General features: G+C 52.8%; 1 protein-coding gene across 32 annotated transcripts in view; it reads left to right on the top strand.

The window, feature by feature from the left end:
• The window catches only part of KDM2B (lysine demethylase 2B), a 154,654-nt gene that overhangs the window by 39,519 nt on the left and 87,653 nt on the right, over positions 1 to 27,482 (top strand). For 24 of the 32 annotated variants that reach the window (XM_063785131.1, XM_063785139.1, XM_063785138.1 and 21 more), the window contains 3 exons: positions 8,179 to 8,272; positions 9,807 to 9,960; positions 21,705 to 21,820. In XM_063785131.1, coding sequence (XP_063641201.1) covers positions 8,179 to 8,272; positions 9,807 to 9,960; positions 21,705 to 21,820 — 364 coding nt within the window. Of the gene's footprint in view, positions 1 to 4,470; positions 4,860 to 4,959; positions 5,461 to 5,722; positions 6,295 to 6,623; positions 6,750 to 8,070; positions 8,273 to 9,806; positions 9,961 to 21,704; positions 21,821 to 27,482 lie in introns of those variants that run through there. The other 8 variants (XM_054663706.2, XM_063785144.1, XM_063785141.1 and 5 more) reach the window with 7 other exon arrangements.

Raw genomic sequence — 27,482 nt, 5'->3', positions numbered from 1 at the left:
AAAGCAGGAAAAAGGATTGGGCTGAATGAATACTGAAGACAAGGTGCATCTCTGCCAATGGCCTTTTGCTTCATCTGTACCCTGCAGAAATGCATTGGATATATAGAACCATTTGTCTTAGAAAATTCCTTATAACCATATAGATAGTGACTGTTATTTGGGAGTATTCCTGCATTAGTTGCTTATTGCTGTATAATTATTCTAAAACTTCAGAGCTTAAGAAAAATTTTAGCAGCTTAAAACATCAAACATCTCACAGTTTCTGTGGTTCAGGAATCTGGGAACAACTGAGCTGGGTGGTTCTGGCTCAGGGTCTCTTATAAGCTTGTGTTAGGCCTTGGCCATGTGTGGTGGCTTATGCCTGTAATCACAGCACTTTGGGAGGCCAAGGGGGGTGGAGTGCTTGAGCCCAGGAGTTCAAAAGCAGCCTGGCCAACATAGTGAGAAATGTTTTGGTGGGGGGAATGATGCAGGCCTGGGCTGCAGTCAGCTGAAGGCTCTATGGGCTGGAAGATCCGCTTCCAAGATGGTGCATCCCCGTGGCTGTTGGCAGGAGGCCTCAGTTCCTTGCCACATATAGCTCTCCATAGGTCTGCTTGAGTGTCCTCATGATATGGCAGTGGGTTCCCCATAGTGAATGGTTCAAGAAACACCAAGGAGGAAGCCACAGTGCCGTTTATGACCTAATTTTGAAAGTCACATATTGTTTGCTCCTGCCACATTCTGTTAATTAAAAGTAAATCACTAAGTCCAGCTCATACTGAAGGGGAGGAGAATTTAGCTCTGCCTCTCGAAGGGAGGTGTATCAAAGCATTTGTAGACATGTTTCAGAGCCTCCACAGTTGCCTAGTTCTATGACATGGGCTCACCTTTTTCACTTAGCACTGCTGGGTTCTGTGATAGATTCCAGAAGTGGATTAGTGAGTCTCCTCCCCTCCTTTGCTCCTGTAGAATACAGGTTTGTAGAGATCAAGTTTCTTGGTGGAATGAAGATATGCTGTGATCTGACAAGCAGTAAAGGAGCTCAAAAGCCCAGCAAAATGGGGACCCCACATAAAGCATAGGTTTGGCCCCCAGATAATTGATAGTTGAGTGGGTTCTCTTCCCTGTGTACTTTCTGGGGGTGGCAGGAGGAACTGGGGAAATTGTTGGGAGTGAGAACCTGACACACAGAGAAGAGGAAACAGAGGCACTGGGCTGGGCACATTTTGGGGCACATTTTGTGTACATTTTGGGGCTTCTGCTACTCTCTCACTCCAGCAAGCCTTTCTTTTTTTTTCTCTTTTATCTATAGGACTCTGCTTGATAAATAAAATTTCCCTCCCTCTCTCCCTCCCTCCCTCCCTCCTTCCTTTTTTTTTTTTTTTTTTTTTTTTTTGAGACAGGGGCTGTCTCTGTTGCCAAGGCTTCAGTGCAGTGGCACAATCACAGCTCATTGCAGCCTCAGAGTCCTGGGCCCAAGGCATCCTCCTCCCTCCTTCTGGAGTAGCTGGCACTACAGGTGTATGCCACTACCCCCTGGCTTATTTATTTATTTATTTATTTTGAGTGGAGTTTCACTCTTGTTGCCCAGGCTGGAGTGCAATGGTGCGATCTCTGCTCACCCCAACCTCCGCCTCCTGGGTTCAAGCGATTCTCCTGCCTCAGCCTCCTGAGTAGCTGGGATTACAGGCATGTGCCACCACGGCTGGCTAATTTTGTATTTTTAGTAGAGACAGGGTTTCTCCATGTTGGTCAGGCTGGTCTCGAACTCCCAACCTCAGGTGATCCACCCTCCTCGGCCTCCCAAAGTGTTGGGATTACAAACTGAAGCCACTGCACCTGGCCCATCCTCTTGAAGGGACTGTTTCTTCTTCTACAATGTAGGGGTCCTGCCATCTCTGCCCTGCCTTCTTCCCATGCTATGGGGGAGACAGAGCCCACAGTGGATGTGGAAGAGTGTTCACAGGTGGGCAAGATATTTGTCCATGTGGCTGCATTGGAATTCTGGCATCCTCTACTTTTTTTTTTTTTTTTTTTTGAGACAGAGTCTCACTCTGCTGCCCAGGCTGGAGTGCCGGTGATGCAATCTCGGCTCACTGCAACCTCTGCCTCCCGGGTTCCAGTGATTCTCCTGCCTCAGCCTCCCGATTTAGCTGGGACTACAGGCATGCAACACCACACCCGGCTAATTTTTTTGCATTTTTTCAGTAGAGACAGTTTTACCATGTTGGCCAGGCTGGTCTTGAACTCCTGACCTCAGGTGATCTGCCTGCCTCAGCCTCCCAAAATGCTGGGATTATAGGTGTGAGCCACTGCACCTGGCCCTCATCCTCTACTTTTCAGTCAACCCTCCTTCACATCCGTATGGGGCTTTTATGTCTACATTGCACATTCACCCTTAACCTCAAGACCTACTCTCTCATCAGCCGTGTTTGCTGGCATTATAAATGATCATCCCTGTGTAATATGTCAGATAGGGAAACCGGCCCGGCACAGGGAGGATGCTGTGGGCCATGCACTAGACCCCAGGCCTTTAGATTCCTGGCTTTTTCTCTCAACTGCTCTACCTTTAAAAGAGGAATAAAGAAAGCCAGCATTCCTGTGTGTATGGACCAACACACCGCCATAGACACTTGGCATGCATATCTCAATAATGGAGGCAGGGGTTACTATCCCCATTTTATAGACAAGGAAACTGAGGTTCATAGTGTTTTAATGCAGGTAACGAGTGAGTACAAGGTAGTAGGGTTAGGCGAGGTGCGGTGGCTCATGTCTGTGATCTCAGCACTTTAGGAGATCCAGGTGGGTGGATTGCTTGAGGCCAGGAGTTCGAGACCAGCCTGGCCAATACAGCAAAACCCCATCTGTACTAAAAATACAAAAATCAGCCGGGTGTAGTGGTGTGCCCCTGGAGTCCCAGCTACTTGGGAAGCTGAGGCATGAGAATCGCTTAAACTCGGGAGATGGAGGTTGCAGTGCGCTGAGATCATGCCACTCCACTCCAGCTTGGGCAAAAGAGCAAGACTCTCTCTTAAAAAACAAACAAACAAACAAACAAACAAATACATTAGGGGCTGATGAGGCTTGTGGATAACTGAGAAATTCCTTTAAAAGTAAAAAAAAAAAAAAAATGCTGGCCAAACCAAGTGCTTCTGGGGCCTGGTGTGACCCACGAAGACACCAGTTAGAGGCCCCTGATTAGTGGGACTCTGAGTTCCAGAAAGGGGGAAGATCAGTCCAATGTCACAGAGCCCAGTGAAGTAATTATAGGGTTGCTGCAGGGTGCTACGGTTACACAGATGAATCGGATATAGTCCCTGCCTTCAAGGAGCTGAGGCATTTGTGACTAAAAATACAATTCTCTCATGTGGATAGCCTGGTCCAGCCATCAGGACTGTCTCCTCTCCTAGCTCATTTAATGCCACATCCTTTTCTTTCTTTCTTTTTTTTTTTTTTTTTGGGAGAGGGTCTCCTATGTCACCCGGGCTGGAGTGCAGTGGCGCAGTCGTGATTCACCCTTGACCTCGTGAGGTGAAGCAGTCCTCCCACCCCAGCCTCCCTGGTAGCTGGGACTATAGGCGCGCACCATTATGTTGGTTGTCTTAGGGGTGAAACGAGATCACGCATGTAAACAGCTATTATTATTATTAGCACTGGTAATTAGAACCTGTTAATTAATATTGCTCAGTAGTCCTGGTGGCTGGGGTTTGGTTCAGAAAGAATGGAGAGGCTGGAATCTGCCCCTGCAGTGGCTATGGGACCATTTCCAGCCCCCTTGTGGTTTGGGAGAAGGGTGTGGGACAGGGTGGGAGGAGGGCGGGGAATCTGGTGACCTTGAGTGTGGGACTTCTGATTTGAGCGGGATCACCACCTGCAGCTGGAGGTTAGTGGTGAGGTTTGGCTGTAACCTCTGGACTCCTCCTGGAGTTGAGGTGTGTCAGGTAGACCAATGGGGGCAAAGCTGAGGGACTGGGAGACAGGCTGCCTGGGTGAGCACTGCCTCTGATAGGCTGGTGACCCGAACTGGAGGCTGGACCCGAACTCGAGGCTTGAGTCACAAGCCTCCCTGTGCTTATCTGAAAACAGGAAGAATCCTGGGAATGACTTTTTAGGGTTGTTGTGAAGTTTGGATTAAGTAATCCAGGTACCATAGTTTGGATGATGCGGTGAATATGTATTTATCTCAAAGGAGTCTCTCAACCATGCTATGATGTAGGGTACACAGTCACTAAGCCACCAGGCAGGGGAAGGGGTGGTAAAAGAACATCTTAGAATGCAGAATTGAACTTCAGTGCCGAGCAGTGAGGATGCTGTTCAGAGAGGGGAAGTGAGTTGTTTAAGGTCACACAGCGCGTGGGCCTTGGGGTCAGAGCGGCTTCCCCCTTCTCAGCGCTACCATACTCCGGATCCCACTCTCCCCGCGGCCCCTAGCTCGGGTCCTTTCTATGGCTGTATCTGGAGGGGTACATCTTAGGAAGGTGGCTTTGCTGGCCGTCACCTGCTATGGAACACGGGGCGCAGGGGGGTGGGGAGAGCCAGCCCTGCACCCCCACCGGCCGGGCGAGGGGCGTCTCCTGGCGCCGGCCCGCGCTGCTTCCCGGTCGCCCCGCGGCCTCCCTCCGCCTCCCTGGCGGCCCCGCGCTGCGGGTGTTCAGTTTCAGCGCGGGCATGAGCGCAGGCAGCGCCCGGCTCCCCGCGGAAGGAAGGCAGCGAGCGGGGGCCCCGCGTCCTCGGCCGGGGCCTGGCAGCGCCGTGGAGGGGGCTCGGCTCGCGTTGCCGCCGGGAGTGGGGCCGGGCGCGCGTCGAGCCTCCGCAGCCGAAGGGGACGCCCGGGAGCCGAAGGGGACGCCCGGGAGCCGCCGCCGCCGCCGCCGAGGGTAACCGCGGGCCGCGCTGCCCGGGCGCCCCCTCCTTTGTGGCGCTGCGCGAGGCGGGTGTGGGTGGCCTCCCGCCCGCGGGCTACAGGGCCGGCGTCGCGGAGCCGCTCTTTGTGTCTCCCGGGGTCGGGTGCGAGTGTGCGGCGCGCTCTTGGCACCTCCCGCGCCCCTCGGGTGTCAGCGTTCCGGCGCCCCTCCCGGCCCTTTCCCCACGGGGACGCCTCCCGAGCCACCGGGGGAGTTACGCCAAGTTGGAGGGAAAAAGGTGGGGCGGGGCCGCCCCGCCTCCGCAGCCCCCAGGCAGCGCCCCAAAGTTGGTGCTGCAGGTGCAGCAACCCTCCTGCCGCCCTTCTCCCCGGCTGGCCCGGCCGTGGCAGGCGGGAACCCCCAAGGGCTCGTTCGGGGGCTCCCGATGATCTGCCGCCAACTTGGAGGGTGCCTTGCTGCACAGAAGCCACCTGAACTGGGGGCGGCCGGGGGCGGCCGAGGCCCAGGCGGAAGCCGGGCTAGCCGGCTGGCCGTGGGGAGAGCTTAGCGGCCGTGGCACCGAGCCGGGGTGCCCATGTGACTGCGGTGTGCTTGGGAAGAGGAAGCTGCAGAGGTCAGTGCAAAGGCGTCACGCCAGAGCGAGCGAGCAAACCAGCCAGGGGGGAGCCCCGGAGCCAGCGCGGGGCGGGAGCGGGGGTGGCCTGTCGCTGCAGGGGCCGGACAAAGCCGCGCTGTCCCAGCCACCCTGGCTCCCCTAATGCCTGCGATCGCGGGGTGGGAGGGGCGGCCAGGCTTGGCGGCCAGGAAATGAGGGACACCGGGAGGAGGGGCCTCTCCGGGAGAGGCAGGTCTGGAAGAGGCGGCCCCAGCCCTCCGAGGGGCCTCTGGATGCTGGAGGGTGACCCAGAGGGCAGATCAGACACAGACTCAACTTGGAGAACTTTCCCTGCACGCTGCAGCCAGCTTGCAGCGATTCTTTTCTGCACGTGCTGGGGAGGTCGGGGTTGCGGGGAGCTGGAGGATGGCAGGATGGGGGTGACCTGGTTAGCCAGGCAGCCCTGGGGCCCGCAGCCCAAGAGGCGAGCTCCTGTCCTCTCCTCTCTGCTGTGGGTACCCGCGGGCATCCAGCTGCCGACAAGAGAAGCACGTTCTCTGGGCTCCGCCCCGCACATACTTAGATTGTTTTCCCTAGACTGTGTTCAGCTGAGGCCTGGAGGGGGTGGAAACCAAGGTTAGATTAAAAACAGAAAAAAAAAAAAAACCAAGACGAAGAGATGGTTTTAGGGAAATGAAGACTAATATTTTGAAGTGGTGCTTAGAGAGAAGAGGCCAGTGTGGTCCGTGGGGGTGGGGTGGGTGAGGGCTTCAGGACCCCCCCTTTCCTTGGAGAGAAGAGGATCACCCAGGCCTTCAGGCGGGGACCCCGCTGGGCCCAGCCGGCCTACAGGTGAGGACGGTGTGGAGCCCAGAGTCGGGACTTTGACCACCCCATTGCCAGCTCCGCAGCCTGCGCCTGTCTTCGTGACAGCCTGCGTCCTGTGCTGTCAACTACACCCCTCCGATGGGGTTGCTAGGCAGCGGGGCTCTGATGTACTGGAAGGCCTTCTGATTTGTCAGCCTCCTGCAGACACATGGTTAAGGCTCCTTCCAGCCTATGGGGAGGAGGGACGCGGGCACGCCGCCTGCATACTGCTGAGCCCCCGGTCCACCTGAAAGCGAGGTGCAAAAGGCAGCCAGAGGGAGGGGGCACCAGGAGCCCTCCGCCTTCTGACCAGCTCAGCCCCACTCCCCGCATTATCTCCACTCGTGCCGGCGCGCTGCTGGCTCCTCCCTGTCCGTCCCCGCCCCATTCCTTCCCTCTTCCCCAAACCATGGAAAGGCAAAGTGCAGCGGGGAAAAGAGGTCAGTGGGGTAAGCATGTGTTGCGGGCTCCGGAGGTGCCAAGGTGCATGGGCTTGAGCGGTGGGGAGGCTGCCCATCCGTGCCACCCGGGGCTCTAGTGGGAAGGGGCAAGTGGCAGGGAGGGGTCCCTGGCACCGTCATGTGCCAGGCCTGGACTTGGAAGCCTTCTCTGTGCCCCCTGCTCCTTAAGCTCTGCCCCACTCCTAAGAGGGCAGCAGTTGAGGGAGGAGGGGAGCCCTGGGTGTTTCTGCAAGGAAGGGTGGGCTCTCCAGCCCTCCATAGCACTGAGAAGGGGATGGCTGCTGGCCGGTTCCTGCTTCCCCTGGATTCACTCCCCTGCCCCAGCCTCCAAGATCCAAGTTCTTCCTCCTCCTCCTCTTCCTCTGTGCATGGCCACCACCCCCAATTTAATTTCTCTTAAATTTTTACTTGTTTATAACAGCCTTACTGAGACATAATTCACAGACCGTTCACCCATGTAAAAGTGTACAATTCAACGGGTTTTAGTATGTTCACAGAGTTTTGCAACCACAGTTAATTTTAGAACATTTTCATCACCCCAGAATGAAACCTTGTACCCATTAGCAGTCATTCCCCATTGTCCTGCCCCCCAGCCCCTGACACCCACTAATCTGCTTTCTGTCTCTATAGATTTGTCTACTCTGCACATTTTGTATATGTGGGACCAGACACCGCGTGGTCTTTTGGGGCTGGAACCCCCTCTTACTTTTCTAGCTGCATTGCTTACTTGGCAATCAATTGCAGTTTTGTTTTTTTGGTTTTTTTGTGTGTGGTTTTTTTTTTTTTTTGGTCATTTAACTTTTCCTGTGCATTGCTTCTTTAGGAGTGTTGCACAGTTAGGGGCAGGGGTCTTCTGCATTCTTATGCATTTCTCTCAAGGCCAAAGCTGGCTCGGGGCTGGACCTCTGGTTGAATGAATGAGGAGATGAATGGGGACTGGTAATTGGCAAGCTGTGCAGGTGGTTTACAACTGAATTCCAGGGGGCCCAGCTGCTACAAAGGGGGCTGGCAGCTTGGGAGAACTGCAGGTATCCAAGCTGTGAAGGAGCAGAGAGGAAGCCTCTAACTGGGGGAGGGCAGAGGTGGGGCAAAGGTAGAAACCCACCCCGTTAGGAACCTGTAAAGTGGTCTGTGGGTTGCCACTTCTCGCAAGAACCTGAAAACAAGTGTATCACTCCCAGCCTCTGGGGTAGGTAGGCGACCAGTGCTTGAGATTTGTCACCTGATCACAGGGGCTTCCCCCGTGGGGAACTCCGATTACATTTGGATTTTTAAAGAAGAAAAAAAGAAAATTCCCCAGCGTCAGCGTTTATAAAAGGGCACCAGTTCAGGACCTCTGAAGTCCTTTGCTTACGTCTTGTGATTTAGATCTTGACTTGTGTTCTGTCTCCCTGCCTCTGTGTTGCAGGTACTGTCTGATGAGCGTGAAAGGTTGTTTCACTGACTTCCACATCGACTTTGGAGGCACTTCCGTTTGGTACCATGTTTTCCGGGGTGGGAAGGTGAGTTTCAGTTGCCTTTAACTTTCTATGCATCTCTAGCTGTTTGTGTGGGGAGGGGCTCACCTTTCCCTCTCCTCCCACCTCCCTCCTCCAACCAGCCCTGCCCCAGGAGTACTTTAAGGATTACTCTTTTTTTTTTTTTTGAGATGGAGTCTCGCTCTGTCGCCCAGGCTGGAGTGCAGTGGTGCAATCTCGGCTCACTGCAAGCTCTGCCTCCTGGGTTCACGCCATTCTCCTGCCTCAGCCTCCTGAGCAGCTGGGACTACAAGTGCCTGCTACCACGCCCTGCTAATTTTTTGTATTTTTAGTAGAGACGGGGTTTCACCGTGTTAGCCAGGATGGTCTTGATCTCCTGACCTCGTGATCCGCCCGCCTTGGCCTCCCAAAGTGCTGGGATTACAGGCGTGAGCCACCGTGCCCGGCTTTTTTTTTTTTTTAATTATTATTTTTTTAAGAGATAGGGTCTTGCTCTGTCACCCAGGGTGGAGTGCAGTGGCGAAATCACAGCTCGCTGTAGCCTCCACCTCCTGGGCTCAAGCGATCTTCCAACCTCAGCTCTCGAGTAGCTGGGACTTGTTCTCAAAGTCCTGGGCTCACGTGATCCTCTCGTCTTGGCCTTCCAAAGTGCTGGGATTGTAGGCGTGGGCCATGGCTCCTGGCCCAGGGTCGCTTCTTTCCCTAGAACCACCTCCTCCTTCTGGAGGGCAAGGTCAAGTTCAGCCCTTTTACATCACATCTAGTCACCCATGCAGGCCTGCTCCACTCACCCAGTCTGGTGTTCAAAGCCCCTTGGGCCAGATTTGAAGCTTGGGTTTGGCTCGAGAACGTCCAGCATTCATCTTCTCTGGCTGTCATCTCAGCTCCTGCCCTGGGACCTTTTTACTTCAAAGTCTAGTTGCCAGCACCACCTGCCTCTAGGAACATTTTGCACTGGGGACAGAATGCTAAGGGTGCTCCCTGTGTCTGCTTTTGTTGCGTGTCCACGTGGGGATGTGGGTGTCCTTGATGGAGGTGGGTGCTTCTTGAAAATACGCCTGTGCCACCCTGCTTGGCTGGGTCTGCATGTGCGTTTGTTTTAACTGAACGTGTTGGAAGAAATTCTGGGAGGAAGTCAACCCACTTGATTCCAGATGTTTTTCCTCCTCCTCCAAAGTATGCACAAGCTGGGTTTATTTACTGGGCTATTTTATCTTACAACTTAGGAAATTCCCTTCCTCTCCTTCCCCCACCTCCTAGACAAGCCTGTGGTTCGGGAGAAAGCATGTCCCACCCAGTCCAGGAAGTACTCCCATCCTGGGATTTCAGCAGGAATGGAGGTTCCCTGAAGGTGGGCACAGCCCTTCCTGCCTCCCCAGAGGCTCTAGGGACCTGGCCTTGCAGAGAGTCCAGAGGGATGGATCTGCCATCTCTCCACACCCCCCACCCCCCACACAGCTTGTCTCGCCCCCTCCCCTTCCGCCAGGCAGGTGGGGCCCTCTCTCTGGGTCTTGTCTGGGCCTGGGTCTCCAGCTGACTGCCTGTGTTTTCTCCCAAGATTTTTTGGCTGATTCCTCCAACGCTGCACAATTTGGCGCTGTACGAGGAGTGGGTGCTGTCAGGCAAACAGAGTGACATCTTTCTGGGAGACCGTGTGGAACGATGCCAAAGAATTGAGCTGAAGCAGGGCTACACATTTTTCATCCCTTCCGGTAGGTTTCCAGGGGCTCTCTCTGGGCTCCTCGAGTCTCCTGCGGCCTGAGCCAGGGTTTTAGGCCCCCTGAGGGTTGCTCTGGGCCTGGTGGGTTTGACAGGCCATTGGCAGTCCCCGAGGGGAGCCAGCCGTGGGCTGGAGGGAAAAGCCGTGCAGTTTTCCCCTCACATCCCACCTGTATCTACCACCTATGGGCTGGAATTCTCTCTCCCTTGGAGAAGGCCTTGGGCCCTCTCAGGGGAGACTCGAATCCCTGTGCAGGACTTCCTGTGGAGATTGTGTGTTGGGTAATGGGGGTGGGTTTGCCCTGAGGCAGGGTGTGGGGAAGGGCTGTGCATGGCCTCAGGTGGAATTCTGGATCGGCCACTTAGAGGCTGTGACTTCACTTCTTCGTGCCTCGGTATTCCCATCTGTAAAATAGGATTAAGATTTCCCCAGGGTGGTCATGAGGGCTGAGTGAGTTCAGATCTCCTTGCCTCCAGTTCACTGGAGATGGACTAAGGGCTTTTGGCTGGTTCCTGGCTCAGTCACTAGTAGATGTGGCTGATGACCTAGGGGTCAGGGAATTATCTCTTAGGTTGCATTAATGGAAGCATTCTACCTAGGATGAGAGAGGTGATAGTCCTGCTGTGTAGAGGGAGGGGGTCAGGCCACACATAGGAGTTGTGCTTTTTTTTTTTTTTTTGAGACAGTCTTGCTCTGTCACCCAGGCTAGGGTGCAGTGGCGTGATCTTGGCTCACTGCAACCTTCACCTCCCGGGTTCAAGCAGTTCTCATGTCAGCCTCCCAAGTCTCAGCCTCCCAAGTCTCAGCCTCCCAAGTAGCTGGGATTACAGACGTGCGCCAACATGCCCAGCTAATTTTTGTATTTTTAGTAGAGGTGGGGTTTTGCCATGTTGTCCCGGCTGGTCTCCAAGTCCTGGCCTCAAGGGATTCTCCCTCCTTGGCCTCCCAAAGTGCTAGGATTACAGATGTGAGCCACCGCACCTAGCCTGTAGGAAGGAGGTTTTGTTCCTCTTGGTCATTGTACTTTGGAGGTTAAATCAACCTGAAGTGGGGTGTGGGTGTGTCTGGAAACCACATCAGGTGAGATGTGTTTGAAGGAGGAATTGGGTTGCTTTACATGAGGAAGTGAAGGCATATGGTAACTGCGGTCAGCCAGGTGAAGGATTGTCTCCTGAAAGGAGTATAGCCGAGTGGTGTTGAAATAACTTGCTCTATTAGGTAGTGAGCTCCCTGTCACTGGAGGCATATAAGTAGAAAGTAGATATGGATGACTCAAGGTGCTTGCAGACAATCTACAACTGGGTGGAAGCTTGGACCAGAGGATAGGAGTAACCTTTGAGGCCACCAAGATGTTTCCGAGAGTTGGGCTAGAAACTGGTCTTAGGTCTGGACATCAAGCACTAGTGGTGGTTGTAGTAGCAGTTCCTGCTATGGGGATGGGGCCTCCAACACCTGGGTGCTTCTAGAAAGTTGGGCAGAAACTGGAGACTTCCCTATTAGGGAGATTTGGGATTTGGAAGTAGCAGGGTTTAGTGCGGGGATGACTTTGTTACCATGGCCCCAGGTCTGTCCTCAGACCTGCTTGGCTCAGGGAAGGGACCGACCCCTGCTTGGGATGGAAGGGAACTGCACTTGGTGGTCAGCGTTTATAGGGACACCCTGGCAGATGTGGAGTAGTGGAGACTCGGGAAGGAGGTGGTATCCTCCTTCTAAGCTGTGCTCAATCCACTCTGCAGGTGTTGCTGGATTGGCCCTGGATTCAAAGGATGACTGGAAGGCTCTTGGCCTTGCTGCTGACTCTGTGACGTTAGCTGGTCTCTTCCTCTCCCTGCACCTCAGCTCTCTCTACAATGGCGGCGGGGTGGAGCTGAACTCTGGGACCCTCAAGTTCCCTCCCAACCCCATCCTCTGAGCCTAACAGGCCTTAAGTCTCTCTGTCCAGGCCTTATGCAGAGCTGAGAGGTGGCTCATCACTTTTCCCCTGTGTGGGATGGTGTGGGTGTTGATGTTGGTGACTTAAGCAAGCTGGGGGAGGTCTTGAGAAGCCCTGGCAGCAGGGGTGTGGGCGTGGCTGTCTATTGAAGGCAGGAAGAGGAAATGTGCATTTGAGTTGCTGCAAGCAGGAGTCCAGTTAGGTCCTGGCAAAGACTTCTGGCCTGAAGGGTCATGCATTGAGATACCAGGATTTTTTCCCCTGGAGTTTTGGGAAGTAGAAAAGGGACAGTTGGAATTTGCCACCCTCTGAGATACAGGGGTGGGGTAGGGTGGGAGGGAGGGTGCAGCATAGTTCAGCGGTTCCCAGCCATTGATTTCATGGACCAGTGAAAAAAAACTTAGGAACAGATACAGAGTTGCCAACTTGTAATTTTGCTAAAGATGGGTGTTAAGATCAACAAACCCCATGATCTATTCTGACACTAAAAAAGTTACAAGTATAAAATGTCAGAATAAAGGATAGTACTTTAACTTTGATAGTTTTTCTCATTCTGTTTCCAACCAGTGAAAACTAATGGACCAGAGACTGGGGTCCACTGACCTAGATTAGTGTTTTTTTTTTTTTTTTTTGAGAGGGAGTCTCGCTCTGTTGCCCAGGCTGGAGTGCAGTGGCGCAATCTCGGCTCACTGCAAGCTCCGCCTCCCGGGTTCACACCATTCTCCTGCCTCAGCTTCCCGAATAGCTGGGACCACAGGCGCCCGCCACCATGCCTGGCTAATTTTTTGTGTTTTTAGTAGAGACACGTTTTCACTGTGTTAGCCAGGATGGTCTTGATCTCCTGACCTCATGATCTGCCCACCTTGGCCTCCCAAAGTGCTGGGATTACAGGCGTGAGCCACTGCGCCTGCTCTTCTTTTTTTTTTTTTTGATATGGAGTCTTGCGCTGTCGCCAGGCTGGAGCATGGTGGCGCAATCTTGGCTCACTGCAACCTCCGCCTCCCGGGTTCAAACGATTCTCCTGCCTCAGCCTCCCTAGTAGCTGAGATTACAGGTACACACCACCATGCCCGGCTAATTTTTGTATTTTTAGTAGCAACAGGGTTTTGCCATGTTGTCCAGGCAGGTCTCGAACTCCTAGGGTCAAGTGATCCACCCGCCTCGGCCTCCCAAAATGCTGGGATTACAGACATGAGCCACCGCGCCCAGCCCCTAGATGAGTATTTTAGGTCCTCCCCAGGCCTGGGGATTCTCTCCAGCATTCACACCCTCTGAGCCACTTACAGACACACATCTGAGATTCGTGGTACTTGATTTGTGGCTTTGAGGAGAGAGTCTTGGGAAACCCAGGAAGGGTTTGCAGCTTCCTGGATGGGAGTTTTTCTGTATTGAAGCAGAGAATTGAATTCTGGCATTTCCCACCTCTGACCTGAGTTTTCATTGCCACGGTGTGACCTTAGGCACCTCTCCTCCTGCCACACTGACCTCACGCCTCCCAGTCCGTGGTTCATGGAGTCTTCAGTTCTCTGAAAGCTCATAGGATGCTGATGGTTTAGGAAGACTTTCATCATAAAGGGATGCTGGATTTTGTCAAATGCTTTTTCTGTATCTATTCAGATGATCGTGTGATTTTTTAATTTTTAATTCTGTTTACGTGGTGTATCACATTTATCGACATGTGTATGTTAAACCATCCCTGGTATGAAACCCACTTGATCATAGAGGGATTATCTTGTTGATATGCTGTTGAATTTAGTTAGCTAGTATTTTGTTGAGGTTTTTTGCATCTATGTTAATCAGGGATATTGGTCTTTAGTTTCTTTTTTGTTATGTCCTTTCCTGGTTTGGGTATTAGGGTGATACTGGCTTCATAGAATGATTCAGAGAGGATTCTCTCTTTCCCTCTCTTTTGGAATAGTGTCAACAGGATTGGTACCAAGTCATCTTTGTTTTGTTTTGTTTTTTTGAGACAGAGTTTCACTCTTGTTACCCAAGCTGGAGTGCAGTGGCGCGATCTCAGCTCACTGTAACCTCCGCCTCCCAAGTTCAAGCGATTCTCCAGCCTCAGCCTCCCAAGTAGCTGGGATTACAGGCATGTGCCGCCATGCCTGGCTAATTTTTGTATTTTTAGTAGAGATGGGGTTTCACCATGTTGCCCAGGCTGGTCTCAAACTCCTGACCTCAGGTGATCTGCCTGCCTTGCCAAGTCATCTTTGAGTGTCTGATAGAATTCAGCTATGAATCCAAGGAAGACCTTATTTATTTATTTATTTATTTATTTATTATTTTTTCATTTTTTGAGACAGAGTCTCACCCTGTTGCCTAGGCTGGAGTGCACTGGGCACCATCTCGACTCACTGCAACCTCCACCTCCCAAGTTTAAGCAATTCTCATGCCTCAGCCTCCTGAGTAGCTGGGATTACAAGCGTACGCTACCGGGCCCGGCTAACTTTTGTGTTTTTAGTGGAGATGGGGTTTTTCCATGTTGATCAACCTGGTCTCAAATTCCTGGCCTCAAGTGATCCTGCTGCCTCAGCCTCCCAAAGTGCTGGGATTACAGGCATAAGCCATAGCGCCCGGCTGCCAAGGAAGATTTTAAATGGTGCTATTCTTCAGGCTTTATTCCTAGGTAACCTAGGAGAGCTGCCTGGAAGAGGAAGACCGTTGAAGGTGACTGAGGAGTAGAATGACCTGGAGAAAGGGGTTTGAGCTTGCCCTGCCTAGCTGGCCATACCTTGATGAGGCAGGAGGTGAGAATACAGCGTCAGGGTCAGGACATCAAGGCCACAGTCAGGACATCAAGGCCACAGTAAACAGTGCCTAGGGGTCACCAGGTGTTAGCCTTATAATTATCAGTAAGGAAAGCTGGAGGTGGAAGTCACCCCCAGGGAATAGGAGGTTGGAAACTTTAAGTACCTGGGGTGAACCAGGTGATGTCTTTTTCCTCCAACTCAACCTGGCCTATGGGAGCATCCTGGTCACATTTGCAGGCTCGGCCTCCCCACTCTGGCTGTACCAGCCTAGGTGAGCTATAGTTAACAGTTATAAGCAATGAACATTTACAAATTTTATTTTATTTTATTGAGTCAGGGTCTTACTTTGTTGCCCAGGCTGGAGTAGCATGGCTTGATCCAGTGAACATTTTATGTGCATTATGTATCTTCTCTGCAAGCATTTATGGAAAAATGTAATATTCCCCACTTTTTTTTTTTTTTTTTTTTTTGAGACGGAGTCTCCCTCTGTCACCCAGTCTGGAGTGCAGTGGCGCAATCTGAGCTCACTGCAAGCTCTGCTTCCTGGGTTCACGCCATTCTCCTGCTTCAGCCTCCTGAGTAGCTGGGACTACAGGCGCCTGCCACCACGCCCGGCTAACTTTTTTTGTATTTTTAGTAGAGGCGGGGTTTCACTGTGTTAGCCAGGATGGTCTCAATCTCCTGACCTCGTGATCCACCCGCCTCGGCCTCCCAAAGTGCTGGGATTACAGGTGTGAGCCACCGTGCCCGGCCTCCCCACCTTTTTAAAAAAAAATTTTTTTTTAGGCTGGGCACAGTGGCTCACGCCTGTAATCCCAGCACTTTGGGAGGCCAAGGCGGGCAGATCAGGAGATTGAGACCATCCTGGCTAACACGGTGAAACCCCGTCTCTACTAAAAATACAAAAAAAAAAAAAAAATTATCTGGGCGTGGTGGCGGGTGCCTATGTAGTACCAGCTACTCAGGAGACTGAGGCCGGAGAATGGCGTGAACCCGGGAGGCAGAGCTTGCAGTGAGCGGAGATCACGTCACTGCACTCCAGCCTGGGCGACAGAGCGAGACTCCGTCTCAAAAAAAAAAAAAAGAAATTTATTTAATTTTTCAGACAGAGTGTTGCTCTTGTTGCCAAGGCTGGAGTGCAATGGCATGATCTCGGCTCACTGCAACCTCCGCCTCCTGGGTTCAAGTGATTCTCCTGCCTCAGCCTCCTGAGCAGCTGGGATTACAAGTGTGTACCACCACGCCCAGCTAATTTTTGTAGTTTTAGTGGAGACGTGGTTTTACCATGTTGCCCAGGCTGGTCTTGAACTCCTGACCTCAGGTGATCGGCCCGCCTCGGCCTCCCCAAGTGCTGGGATTACAGGTGTGAGCCACTGTGCCTGGCTAAAAAAATTTTTAAATTTTGTTTTAGAGACATGGTCTTGCTCTTGTGCCTAGACTGGAGTGCAATGTTGTGATCACAGCTCATTGCAGTGTTGCCTTGACCTCCTGGGCTTAAACAATCATCCTATCACAGCCTCTAGGGTAGCTGGGACTACAGGCATGTGACACCATTTTTTTTTAAACAAATAAAGAAAATACCTAAGACCTAAGATCTCACAGTGACCAGGTCAGAGCAAGAACCCAGGTGTGCCTACTTTGAAAACACATATTCCTAAATATACCTACTTTGAACTCCAGTAGCTTGGGAGTCAGGAGACTTGGGATCTGGTCCTCCTTCTTGACTCTTGACTATGTGAGAACTATTTGCTCATTTAACAAACTTTCTTTTTTTTTTTCCCCTGAGGCAGAGTCTTGCTCTGTCACCCAGGCTGGAGGGCAATGGCGCAATATTGGCTTACTGCAACTTTTACCTCCTGGGTTCAAGTGATTCTCCTGCCTGAGGAGGCTGAGGCCTCCTGAGTAGCTGGGATTACAGGCGTGTGCCACCACACCCAGCTAATTTTTTCTATTTTTAGTAGAGACGGGGTTTCATCATGTTGGCCAGGCTGGTTTCAAACTCCTGACTTCAAGTGATCTGCCTGCCTTGGCCTCCCAAAGTGCTGGGATTACAGGTGTGAGCTACCAGTCTCAGCTTCATTTAACAAACTTTCTTAAGGGCCCACTTGGTGCCAGATGATGTGGGGGGCCTTGGAGGGGACATAAGACAGATCCCCTCCCTCCTGAGAGCAGCTTGTCCAGCCAGGTGGCATCCAGGGTGGCAGAGGCCAGTATGGGGACCTTATTTGTCATATAAGTGGGGATGGCAGTGCCTGGGGAAGACCCAGGGATCTGTGACTTGGGCTGGCCTAAAGTTATTTCCCATCCTTGCATTCTAGAAAGAACCACTGAAGACCCAAATATCATGGTAGCCCCAGGTATTTCTTACACTCCAGCAAGTCTGAGAAGAAATTCCTTAATGGTGTCACGTGGTTGGGCCTCAGACGATCCATCTATCAAATGGGTCTAAAGCAGGGAAGGGGACTGGATGGGTTGGGGCCGTGGGAAACTGGGCAGTACCTGCTCAGCCAGTCCAGCTAGGGCCAGGTGGGAATCCAGACCTTCCTATTTTTCTAGGTGGAAGGCAGCATTTCAGATTGTCACTTGGAATGTACTGGCGTGGCACGGTGGCTCACGCCTGTAATCCCAGCACTTAGCACTTTGGGAGGCTGAGGTGGGCGGATCACCTGAGACTGGGAGTTAGAGACCGGCTTGGCCAACATGGTAAAACCTCGTCTCTAGTAAAAATTTGTGTGCCTGTGATTCCAGCTACTCAGGAGGCTGAGGCAGGAGAATGGCTTGAACCTGGGAGGTGGAGGTTGCAGTGAGCCGAGATGGCACCACTGCACTCCAGCCTGGGTGACACAGTAAGGCTCTGTCTCAAAAAAACAAAAACCCAACAAAACAACAACAAAAGAAATATCCCCATTTTTAAACACGGGGTGGCGTGAAGTAATTGGCCCCTGGTCCCAACTATGAGGTCCTTGAAGGGAGAGTATCCTTACTTCATGTCAGCAGCCACAGGTTCGTTCCTGATCCTGGCCCGGCGCAGGGAGTTCACTGATGTCGGTGAAAGAAGCCAGGGTCCGGTTGGGTTGTGGGCGTCTGTGAGGTGTCCCTTGCCCAGTTCTGAGACCTCTAGGTTTATTCCTGCTAAAGCCACAGAGGTGGAGGCAGATGTGGGTGGGGCCTTTGGATTCCGAGTCCTGAGCAGACGCTCAGGTTGTGGGTGAGCCCCACCTGCCCCTGCTGCCCTTCTCGGGCCCCCTCAGGTCCCAGAGAATGTGCTGCTTTGTGGATCACTGGCTTCCCATCTATGACTGCATCTGTCCCTGGTCGCTTGGCCTGAATAGCCTCTGTTTATTGCCTTCATATTGTCGATGACTCTGGCTGGAAGCAGGAGGCAGATGCCAGCGTTCCCAGCCCAGGCAGCAGCCTGGGAACACCGGCTCTCATGCTTCCTGGGCTGTCGAGAGGCCATCGGAGGGGGGGTATGGATGGGGCCCACAAACGCTGTTATTTCCACACCTCCTTCTTACTGAGGGAGGCACGTGGGTAATGAAGCAGATGTGAGCAGAGCTGGGGGAGGGACGCAGTGGCGGCTAATCCAGGGGTGGCTGCCTGACCCACCCTTGAGGCCCTGGCTGCGAAGGGGAGTGGGTAAAAGCTTCTAGAATCCCTCGAGTGTCTGGGCATGCAGATCCCCTGCCCCCTCCTCGCAGCAGCAGCTCTCCTCTGTGTTCCTCTTTCCTCACGTGTCAGGGCAACAGATGTAAGTCAGGTGCGTTGGCCTCTGCACCTGCCAGGAGAACAGGGAGAGTCCAGGGCTGGGAAAGATGGATGCATGTGGGCACCATCCTCTACCAGAGCCCTCGTGATCGACAGAGACGACCACAGATACCAATGCCAATTGCTTATATGGATTCAGGACTTGCTCACCAAGTTCCCCAGAAGGGAGGGGAGTGGAGGGGACAGGATGGAACCCTAGCCCCTGGACTTGGGCTTTCTGCAGGGAGGGAGGTGGGCTTGTGGGGCCATATAAGATGCACCTGCCTGTGCATCACATGACCCAGTGGTCCCGGGTCCCAATCTTAGGAAATGTTGCTAGGATAACGGGGATGGTGACAATAACAGCATTCAATAGCATGGTTCCACTTGGTGGAAACATGGAAATGTTGAGGTCAGCCTGCAGGCAGCAGAGGCAGGAGACTGAAGCGGATGTGGAGACAGAGGCTCTTTCAGGGCGGCAGCCATGCTTCTGTGCAGAGGAAGGTGAAGGTCGTGGGGTGGGAAGCTGGGGAGCTCGATGGCCGCTTGCAACCGCACAGAGCGGCTGTCTTTCATGGCTCACGCCAGAGACCCGGGGAGCCAGGCACAGAACGAGGTTGCCTAAAGCAAAGCCCTCGTGCCTGTACCCGGCAGCACTGGGCTTCTGGTGATGAGCTTTCCCTTGCTCTCCCCTGAGGATGGCCAGCTCTGTTCCATGTGTTGCCCTGGTGGGAAGGGCCAGCGGCTGAGTGTCCACTGCGGATGCCAGCAGTGGCCTCGCAGTCTGTGCTGTCTTCCAGGCAGGAGCGTTGCTCCCAGCAGTGGTGACCACCCATGACTCAGGGCTGGCGTGTTTCATTGGGGGACAGAGACTGGAACCACTCGGGCTTGGGGGGCAGAGGCAGTCGCTGTAATTTTCCTCAGAGCAAAAGAATAAAGTGCATGGCTGGGAGAGGAGGGGACAGCGGCCTCCAGGGCCAGGCCCTTCAAGGTGCAGGGTCTTGGGGCACCGCCACCCTTCCCTCTGCTGCACCATTCCCCCAGCCAACCCTCATCTGTCCTTCACTGTGAGTTGCTCCGCCTCTGTCTGCCCTTGTCCTTATTTCTCTCTGCGTTTCTCCTTTTGCCTCCCCTCTGTATTTCCCAGCCTGTCCCCCGGGACTTGCAGTCCTGTGCAGAACCTTTGATGCAGCGGCAGCTGTGCAGCGTGCTGGCTAAAAACGGAGCCGCTGTCGCTTGCCAGCTGTGACTCATTCAGCAAGTGGCTTCCCCCTTTGTGCCCTCAGTTTCAGCATCTGTGAATTGGGGTTGATTCTCCTCCTGCCCATCTCCTAGCCCCACGCTGTGTGACCCGGCAGCCAGGAGCCACACACATGTCACCTGAGCACTTGCAGTATGGCCACTGTGAATTGCAGTGCAGTAGCTGTGTGTCCCAATGAATGAGGGACTTTCTCCCAGCCTTCATGGACCATGCGGAGCCCGACTTCCCGGGCTCAAAATCCTGATAGGTGACTTCATTTTTCTGTGCCTCACTTTCCTCATCCGTAATTTTTGTTGTTGTTTTTGGCTCTGTCTCCCAGGCTGGAGTGCAGTGGCGCTATCTTGGCTCACTGCAACCTCCACCTCCCGGGTTCAAGCAATTCTCATGCCTCCGCCTCCCAAGTAGCTGGGACTACAGGCATGTGCCACCAAGCCTGGCTAATTTTTGTATTTTTAGTGGAGACGGGGTCTCGCCATATTGGTCAGGCTGGTCTCAAACTCCTGACTTCAGGTGATCCTCCCGCCTCGGTCTTCCAAAGTGCTGGGATTATAGGCATGAGCCACCGTGCCTGGCCCTCATCTGTAAATTGAGGTTGAATATAGTATATACTTTTTTTTTTTTTTTTTTTGAGACGGAGTTTCACTCTTGTTGCCCAGGCTGGAGTGCAATGGTGCGTTCTCGGCTCACTGCAACCTCACCTTCCGGGTTCAAGCGATTCCCCTGCCTCAGCCTCCTGAGTAGCTGGGATTACAGGCATGCACCAACACACCTGGCTAATTTTGTATTTTTAATAGAGACGGGGTTTCTCCATGTTGGTCAGGCTGGTCTCGAACTCCCGACCTCAGGTGATCCGCCCACCTCGGCCTCCCAAAGTGTTAGGATTACAGGCGTGAGCCACCATGCCCGGCCATGAATATAGTATATACTTTTTAGGGATTTCATGAGAATTAATGAGTTAAGGCCTGGAAAGCCCTTAGACCACTGTGCCTGGCACAAGGTGGGCCCTCTATTATCGTTTTTTCTTTTTTTTTCTTTTTGAGATGGTCATCTCTGTTACCCAGGCTGGAGTGCAGGGGTGTGATCACAGTTCACTGAAGCCTCAACCTCTGGAGCTCAAGTGATCCTCCCACCTCAGCCTCCTGAGTAGCTGGGACCGCAGGTGTGCACCACCATGCCCTGCTATTTATTTAAATTTTTTTAGAGATGAGGTATTACTATATTGTCCGGGCTGATCTCAAACTCCTGAGCTCAAGCGATCTTCCCGCCTCAGCCTCCCAAAGTGCTGGGATCACAGAGGTGCACCACTACACCTGGCCCTGCCTCCGTTTCCCTTGTGATGGTGACTGTGTCTGGCTCCAGGCTAGGAGCTTGGAGAGATGAAAAACTGCGGCTCCCAGCTGTGAGAAGCTGCAGGAGAGACTTACCAGCAGCCTGTGGGGCAGAGTGGAGGGCAGAGCTGAGGGGGGCATGCAGGCGTGGTGTGACCAAGGAGACCACATGGAAAGGGGCCTGGGTGGAGTTTGATGACAAGAAGATGGACTTGGGCGGAGGAAAGTGCCTGGGTCCTGCAGCTCTGGCAAGACGTCACTCCTGCGTCATGGTTCCCAGCCATCCTTTGTGACCCCTCTGGGATGGTGAGGAAAGACTCTGGACACATGTGCCACCTGGGAGGGGAGGTGAAGCTCCGTGGCCTGCGTGGAGGTGGGGAAAGGGCCTGCCTCTCTGCTGGCCATTGCAGCCAGGTCCCCAGAGGAAGCTTTTGTCATCACGGTCCTCAAGAAGTGGGGGCTGATCTGCAGCTTCCCAGCTCCTGACTTGAGCCAGACAGTGGCTGCTCGAGGCTGCAAGTCTGAGTCCTCTCAGTGGCTCAGGCCTGGGCGTTCTGCAGCAGGCATTGCTGGGCGCCACTGCCCCAGGCCCTGGCTGCTCTTCTCCACTCCCTGCACCCTCCTGCATGCTCGCTCTCCCTCCCTGCAGCCTTGTGAGGTGTGGGAGCCCACAGGGGCCAGCGGCTCATCCTCTCCTTGCCCTTCCCACCCCAGGTTGGATCCATGCCGTCTACACCCCTGTAGACTCTTTGGTGTTCGGCGGAAACATCCTGCACAGCTTTAACGTGCCCATGCAGCTGCGGATCTACGAGATCGAGGACAGGACGCGGGTAAGGAGGTTCCCTTCTCTCCTCGCGTGCGCGCCCGGCCCCTGAGCTCTGCCGGTGCTCGGTGTGTGGGACAGGTCATGCTGAAGTCCTCCACAGTTCCCCTCTCCCTCCCGATTCCTCTCTCAAGCTGGCTTCAGTCCTGGTTCTGCAGGGCGGGGGGCAGGGGAATGCCTGTAGGAGCCACACCCGGAGGCCCTGGAGTTTCTGTTCACCTCCAGGTTGGGGGCAGCCAAAACCCCCTTGTGGAAGAGGAAGTGTCTCTGAGAAAGCACCGTGAGATTTCAGGGACCTGCCTCTTCCTCCTTCTCACGTGGAGAAAGTGGTGTGAGGGATTAGGGGGATTTGGTCGCTGTTGTTTGGAGGATGGGTGTGGACCTTGGAAGGGCCTGTCCTGGTCTGAGGTCAGGTCTTGGCTATATGTTCTCCCAGGGACCCCAGATCTGACTGGGGAGGAAGCCTGAGGAAGCCAGTGCCTGAGTCCCCCTGGGTACTGTCTCTGAGGTAGTCTCCATGTCTGCTGAGGACGTCTCTAGTTTCCTGGGGCCGAGGCTTTTCTCTGCCCTTGACAGGGACAGTGCTAGTTTCCCAGACGTCAAGTTTCCCTCACTCACCCCATGTCCTACGACCATGGGTGGAGGCTTAGGTAACTGATGTGTGTCCTTCGCTCCACAAGTGTCCCCTGAAAAGGACAAGTGGCCTGAACATGCCATGGCCTTTCTCATGCTAGGACTTGATCACGTGTCCCCAGGCACATAAGACAGGTCCCAAACTGGGTCAAAACTGAAGACTTGGGGCCGGGCGCGGTGGCTCATGCCTGTAATCCCAGCACTTTGGGAGGCCGAGGTGGGTGGATCACTTGAGGTCAAGAGTTCGAGACCAGCCAGGCCAACATGATGAAACCCTGTCTTTACCAAAAATACAAAAAAGCTGGGCGTGGTGGTGTACGCCTGTAGTCCCAGCTACTTGGGAGGCTGTGGTGGGAGGGTCGTTTGAGCCCGGGAGGCGGAGGTTGCAGTGAACCCAGATCACGCCACTGCACTCCATCCTGGGCGACAGAGCCGGACCTGTCTCATACTAAAAAACAAAGAAACAAACAAAACCCAGAGACTTGGGGTAAAAAAGTCCCATTTCTTGTTCTACTTGTTCCTGTTTTTTCAACACAGCTATTCAAATATTCATTTTCTTTTATTTAAATTGAGATATAATTCATATACCCTAAAATTTACCATTCAAAGTATACAATTCAGTGGTTTTAGTATCTTTATAAGATTGTGTCATGATCACCACTAATTCCAGAACATTTTCATCACCCCAAAAAGAAACCTTGTACCCACAAGCAGTCACTTCCTATGTCTCCCCACCTTTCCCCTGGCTAGCCCTAATCTATTTTCTATCTCTGTGGATTTGCCTACTCTGGACATTTGATGTAAATGGAGTCATTCAACGTGTGGCCTTTTGTGTCTGGTTTCTTTCATGTAGCATAATGATTTCCAGGTTCATCCACATTGTAGCATGTGCCAGAGCTTCATTCCTTTTCATGGCTGAATAATATTCCATTGTGTAGCCAGACCACACCATTTCTTCTTGGGATTTGCTTCTGAGATGGCTTTTTGCCCCAGTGAGGTGTTGCTCTGCATAGATCTAAGGAGAGGTCTCACAAGGGCACCTGCTCTGTACCAAGCCCCTGTCTCTCCTGGTCTTGTTTTCAGGCCTTGGTTTTCACAAAATCACATACATGAGCAAAGCATTAGCTGCTGCCTTTGTATCTGAACATTGAACAGTCCCGGCATTGCGGGCCCATGTCTGGGGGTTTCCTGGAGACCACCTGGAGTTGAGTTCGGTGGTCAGATGTTGCGAGGCATGTGTACCTCTGCAGATTGATACGTGACGCCTAGATCTGCAGAGACCTGGGTCTGGGCTGGGGCTCCATGGGAGACCATCGTTTTGTGGACTTTTTCCCCTCACCTCTCTGTGGCCCACCATCCCCATCCCACCTGGGGAAGGCCAGCCCCCACCCTGGTCTGGAGGAGCCGCCCCATGCCGTTCAGGAGAAAGGCACTTTTTGGATATAAGCGGTCATCTCACAGTCTGGGTCAATGCTGTCTGGGGCTCCGGCCAACTGTTCTTTGGCCTGTCCTGGAGTACAGGCCAGTTTGTGCACGAGCAGACGTGTGGAATAGAGATGGAGAAATCTAGTGGAAGTCAGGCCCACGACTTTCCAGGCAATTCCTGAAAGCCAGAGTCAGGCTGGGATTTCTAAAGGCTGTGGCAACTTGCTGGACAACCACCCCGTCCCCCTGGGAATTCAATTGTAAACTCAGTGGATTTGGGCCCCATGGTTCCCTTAGGAGCCCAGCTCCCTTCCCCCACCCATGACGATTGGCAGGGTGCTGGCCGGACCCCTGAGCGTCACACTGAGCTTACGTGGAATATCACGTCCTCGTTGAGAATAGCAGGTCCCCTCCCCCACCGGGGCCTACTGTCCCTTACCCTGAGTGGGCACCCCATCTGGTTTCACCGAAGCAGGCTGGCAGCGGGGGCTTGGGGCAGACTGGGCTGGGAGCAGCGGCAGGCTGTTTAATCTGCTTTGATTTCTGGTCTTGGGAGAGGGACTTGGCTACGAGGCCCAATTGTTTATGCCTTAGGAGCCAAGGCAGACAAAAGGCACTGGGGAGAGAATTCTGGAACCAGATAAGATGCCAGGGCTCTTTGTCAGCTCACTACAGCTTCATTCTTTACAGCCCTGAGAGCTTTCTTAAGAAGGTTATGGCCATTTAAAAATACTGTTTTATAGGCTGGGCATGGTGGCTCACGCCTGTAATCCCAGCACTTTGGGAGGCCAAGGCGGGTGGATGATCTGAGGTCAGGGGTTCGAGACCAGCCTGACCAACATGGTGAGACCCTGTCTCTACTAAAAATACAAAAATTAGCCGAGCATGGTAGTGTGTGCCTGTAATCCCAGCTACTCAGGAGGCTGAGGCAGGAGAATTGCTTGAACCCGGGAGGCAAAGGTTGCAGTGAGCTGAGATCGCACCACTGCACTCCAGCCTGGGCAACAAGAGCGAAACTCCATCCCCCCCCTCAAAAAAAGTGTTTTAAGAGTCCTAAAACATGGCTTTGCCTGGAAACCAAATGCAGGAGGTGGGACAGAGGGAACTATCAGTCAAGTCTCCAAGCTCCATGGTGTGGCTTTGTCTTAGAAAAAGAATTTGCCTGGCCAGGCGCCGGTGGCTCACGCCTATAATCCCAGCACTTTGGGAGGCCAAGGCGGGCGGATGATCTGAGGTCAGGAGTTCGAGACCGGCCTGGCCAACATGGTGAAACCCCATCTCTACTAAAAAAATACAAAAATTAGCCAGGCGCGGTGGTTCATGCCTGTAGTCCCAGCTAATCGGGAGGTTGAGGCAGGAGAATTGCTTGAACCCAGGAGGCAGAGGTTACAGTGTGCTTAGATTGAGCCACTGCACTCCAGCCTGGGCGACAGAGCGAGACTCCATCTCAAAAAAAAAAAAAAGAAAAGAAAAAGAATTTGCCTTTGTGGCCCAAGGTGGGGACCTCTATCTAAACTAGGGAACCCCAGGGTTCCCTAGGAAGCTGTGTCTTACCTTCACCATTTAAATTTTTCTGGTGAGATGATAGGTGACCCCATCCTGCAATGTCACTGCCCATGAGGTGGCACGAACATATACAGGTGTTTGGGGACTGGTGGATTTCCATTCCCCAACCCTTGTAGATGAAATCTCCCCTTCCCCTCATCCTGAAGCTATGAAGAGTGATGGAAGAGTGACAGCAACGAGTGGATATGTTGTGCATTTGATACTTAAGACAACATCTCGATCATCACTACATTCTTTTAACTTCAGTTAGGTTGATAGGGAATAGGTATGGTCCAAATGATCATTAAACTGGCATCTCTCTTATATTTATCTTTTATTTATCTTTCCCCCCCTCCCAGTGGCTCTAGTGAAAGCAGCCTTCCCAGAAAAGGTAATGCCGACACGCCCCATTCCCTTACAGCCACTGAATCTATTTGGAAATTGCAAATAATTGACCTTCCCTCTCCCCTTCCCCCTACCATTGGACTTTTTTTTTTTTCCATTGATTTTTTTTTTTTTTTTCCAGGAGAAAAACAAATTGTAGGACACTTCCACCCACTCTCACATTTTGACTTTTTCAAGTCCTTGAGACCTGGGAGTTCTAGATACACTCGAGAAACCTTTTGTTGTCATCTCCTGAGGTCACTCAGCTTGAAGATGACTTGGACCTCCGAGGAAGGGCTGAGGCCAGGTGCCGCTGAGTGGGCCCTGAGGTCCTCTGGTAGACGGATGACCTGCAGGCTGGGAGCATTGCATGCCTTGTGACTGCCTTGCCTTTTGTTTTGGACTGACGTTGGTTAACTCAATTTGGTGAGGCTCCGAGTCTGTCAACAAATAATGTTGAGCAACCGTATGTTTAATGTCCCCAGGCATGTGGCTGAAACCTTTTGAAGGCGAAGGGTGGAAGGCGACAACCTGTTTGTAAGTCAATTCTTTGCAAATTTTTGTTTCCCGCAGTCCTCTCTTGGAAAAAAAAAATAATATAAATAAATAAAAATTTGAATTCCTTCATCAGCATTTGTTTTCACCCAGCTGGTTTCCCTTGGGTTCAGCAGCAAAGAAGGGAGACTTATCTTTCCCTCCTGAAATGCAGCCCCCTCAATTTTTTTCCCCTAATTTAGAAAGATTCCCAGGTGGTCATGGTGTCCGAGCAGAATGGCTCGGAAGGTGTCAAAAAGATTTGAAAAGTCAAAACCGACTTCAGAGTTTTACCAATCAAGTCTCATGTCAGGAAATGTGGATGAGGTCTGTCCGTCCTCAGCTTGCTTTTTAAGTACTGGTAATTCGTTCCAAAATCTTTTGTCCCTTTCTCTTGAATAGAGGTGGGGCTGAGGTCCCCTAAACCCTTCTTCATAGGAAATCAAGGTTTGCTTCATGCCTAGGAGCCCCTCTTTTTTAAACTCCAGAGGGCACCGATCTAGTAACTATGAGAAAAGATGACTCTTCTCCCAGCACTGAAACTGGGGTTCTCAGGAAAGGAGCTGGAGCCAAGGAAACCGCTAGATGATGGTCCCCACTCCGTGCATCCCCCTGGGGGCTGAAGAGCATGTGGTGGCCATGATCCCATTCCAAAGCATTCCATCCATCGGAGGCAGGCAGAGCCCAGCACCCAGTGTGCAGGCGGAGAGAGGAGGCCCAGCAGTGGGAGGAGGCCTTGAGGCCAGGAGCTGAGTGAGAGCCAGGACTCTCAGAGATGCTGGGTTTGGGCCTTTTCCAGACGGGCATTTTGAGAAATGCAGGAAAATAGCATTTTAGGGCAAAAGGAGAACGGAGGTCTGCTTCTAGTTGTCTTTGTCCCAGATGGGGAATGTCACCTGTTTATTGTCAGCAGAGAGCAGGGCAGTGGAGGTGGGCAAGTGTGATTCGGGGAGGGTGGGAGAGTGTGATTAGGGGGTGGCAGAGTGTGGTTGGGGGTGGGGAGTGTGATTAGAGGGGGTGGCGAGTGTGATTAGGAGGTGGGGAGTGTGATCGGGGGGTGGGGAGTGTGATTAGGGGGATGGGGAGTGTGGTTGGGGGGTGGGGAGTATGATTAGAGGGGGTGGGGAGTGTGATTAGAGGGGGTGGGG

The sequence above is a fragment of the Pan troglodytes genome, chromosome 10 (genome assembly GCF_028858775.2).
Source record: "Pan troglodytes isolate AG18354 chromosome 10, NHGRI_mPanTro3-v2.0_pri, whole genome shotgun sequence".
In the NCBI taxonomy this organism is placed as follows: Eukaryota; Metazoa; Chordata; class Mammalia; order Primates; family Hominidae; genus Pan; species Pan troglodytes.
Note: the sequence above shows the minus strand (reverse complement) of the source record. Positions and strands in the feature narration are given on the sequence as shown.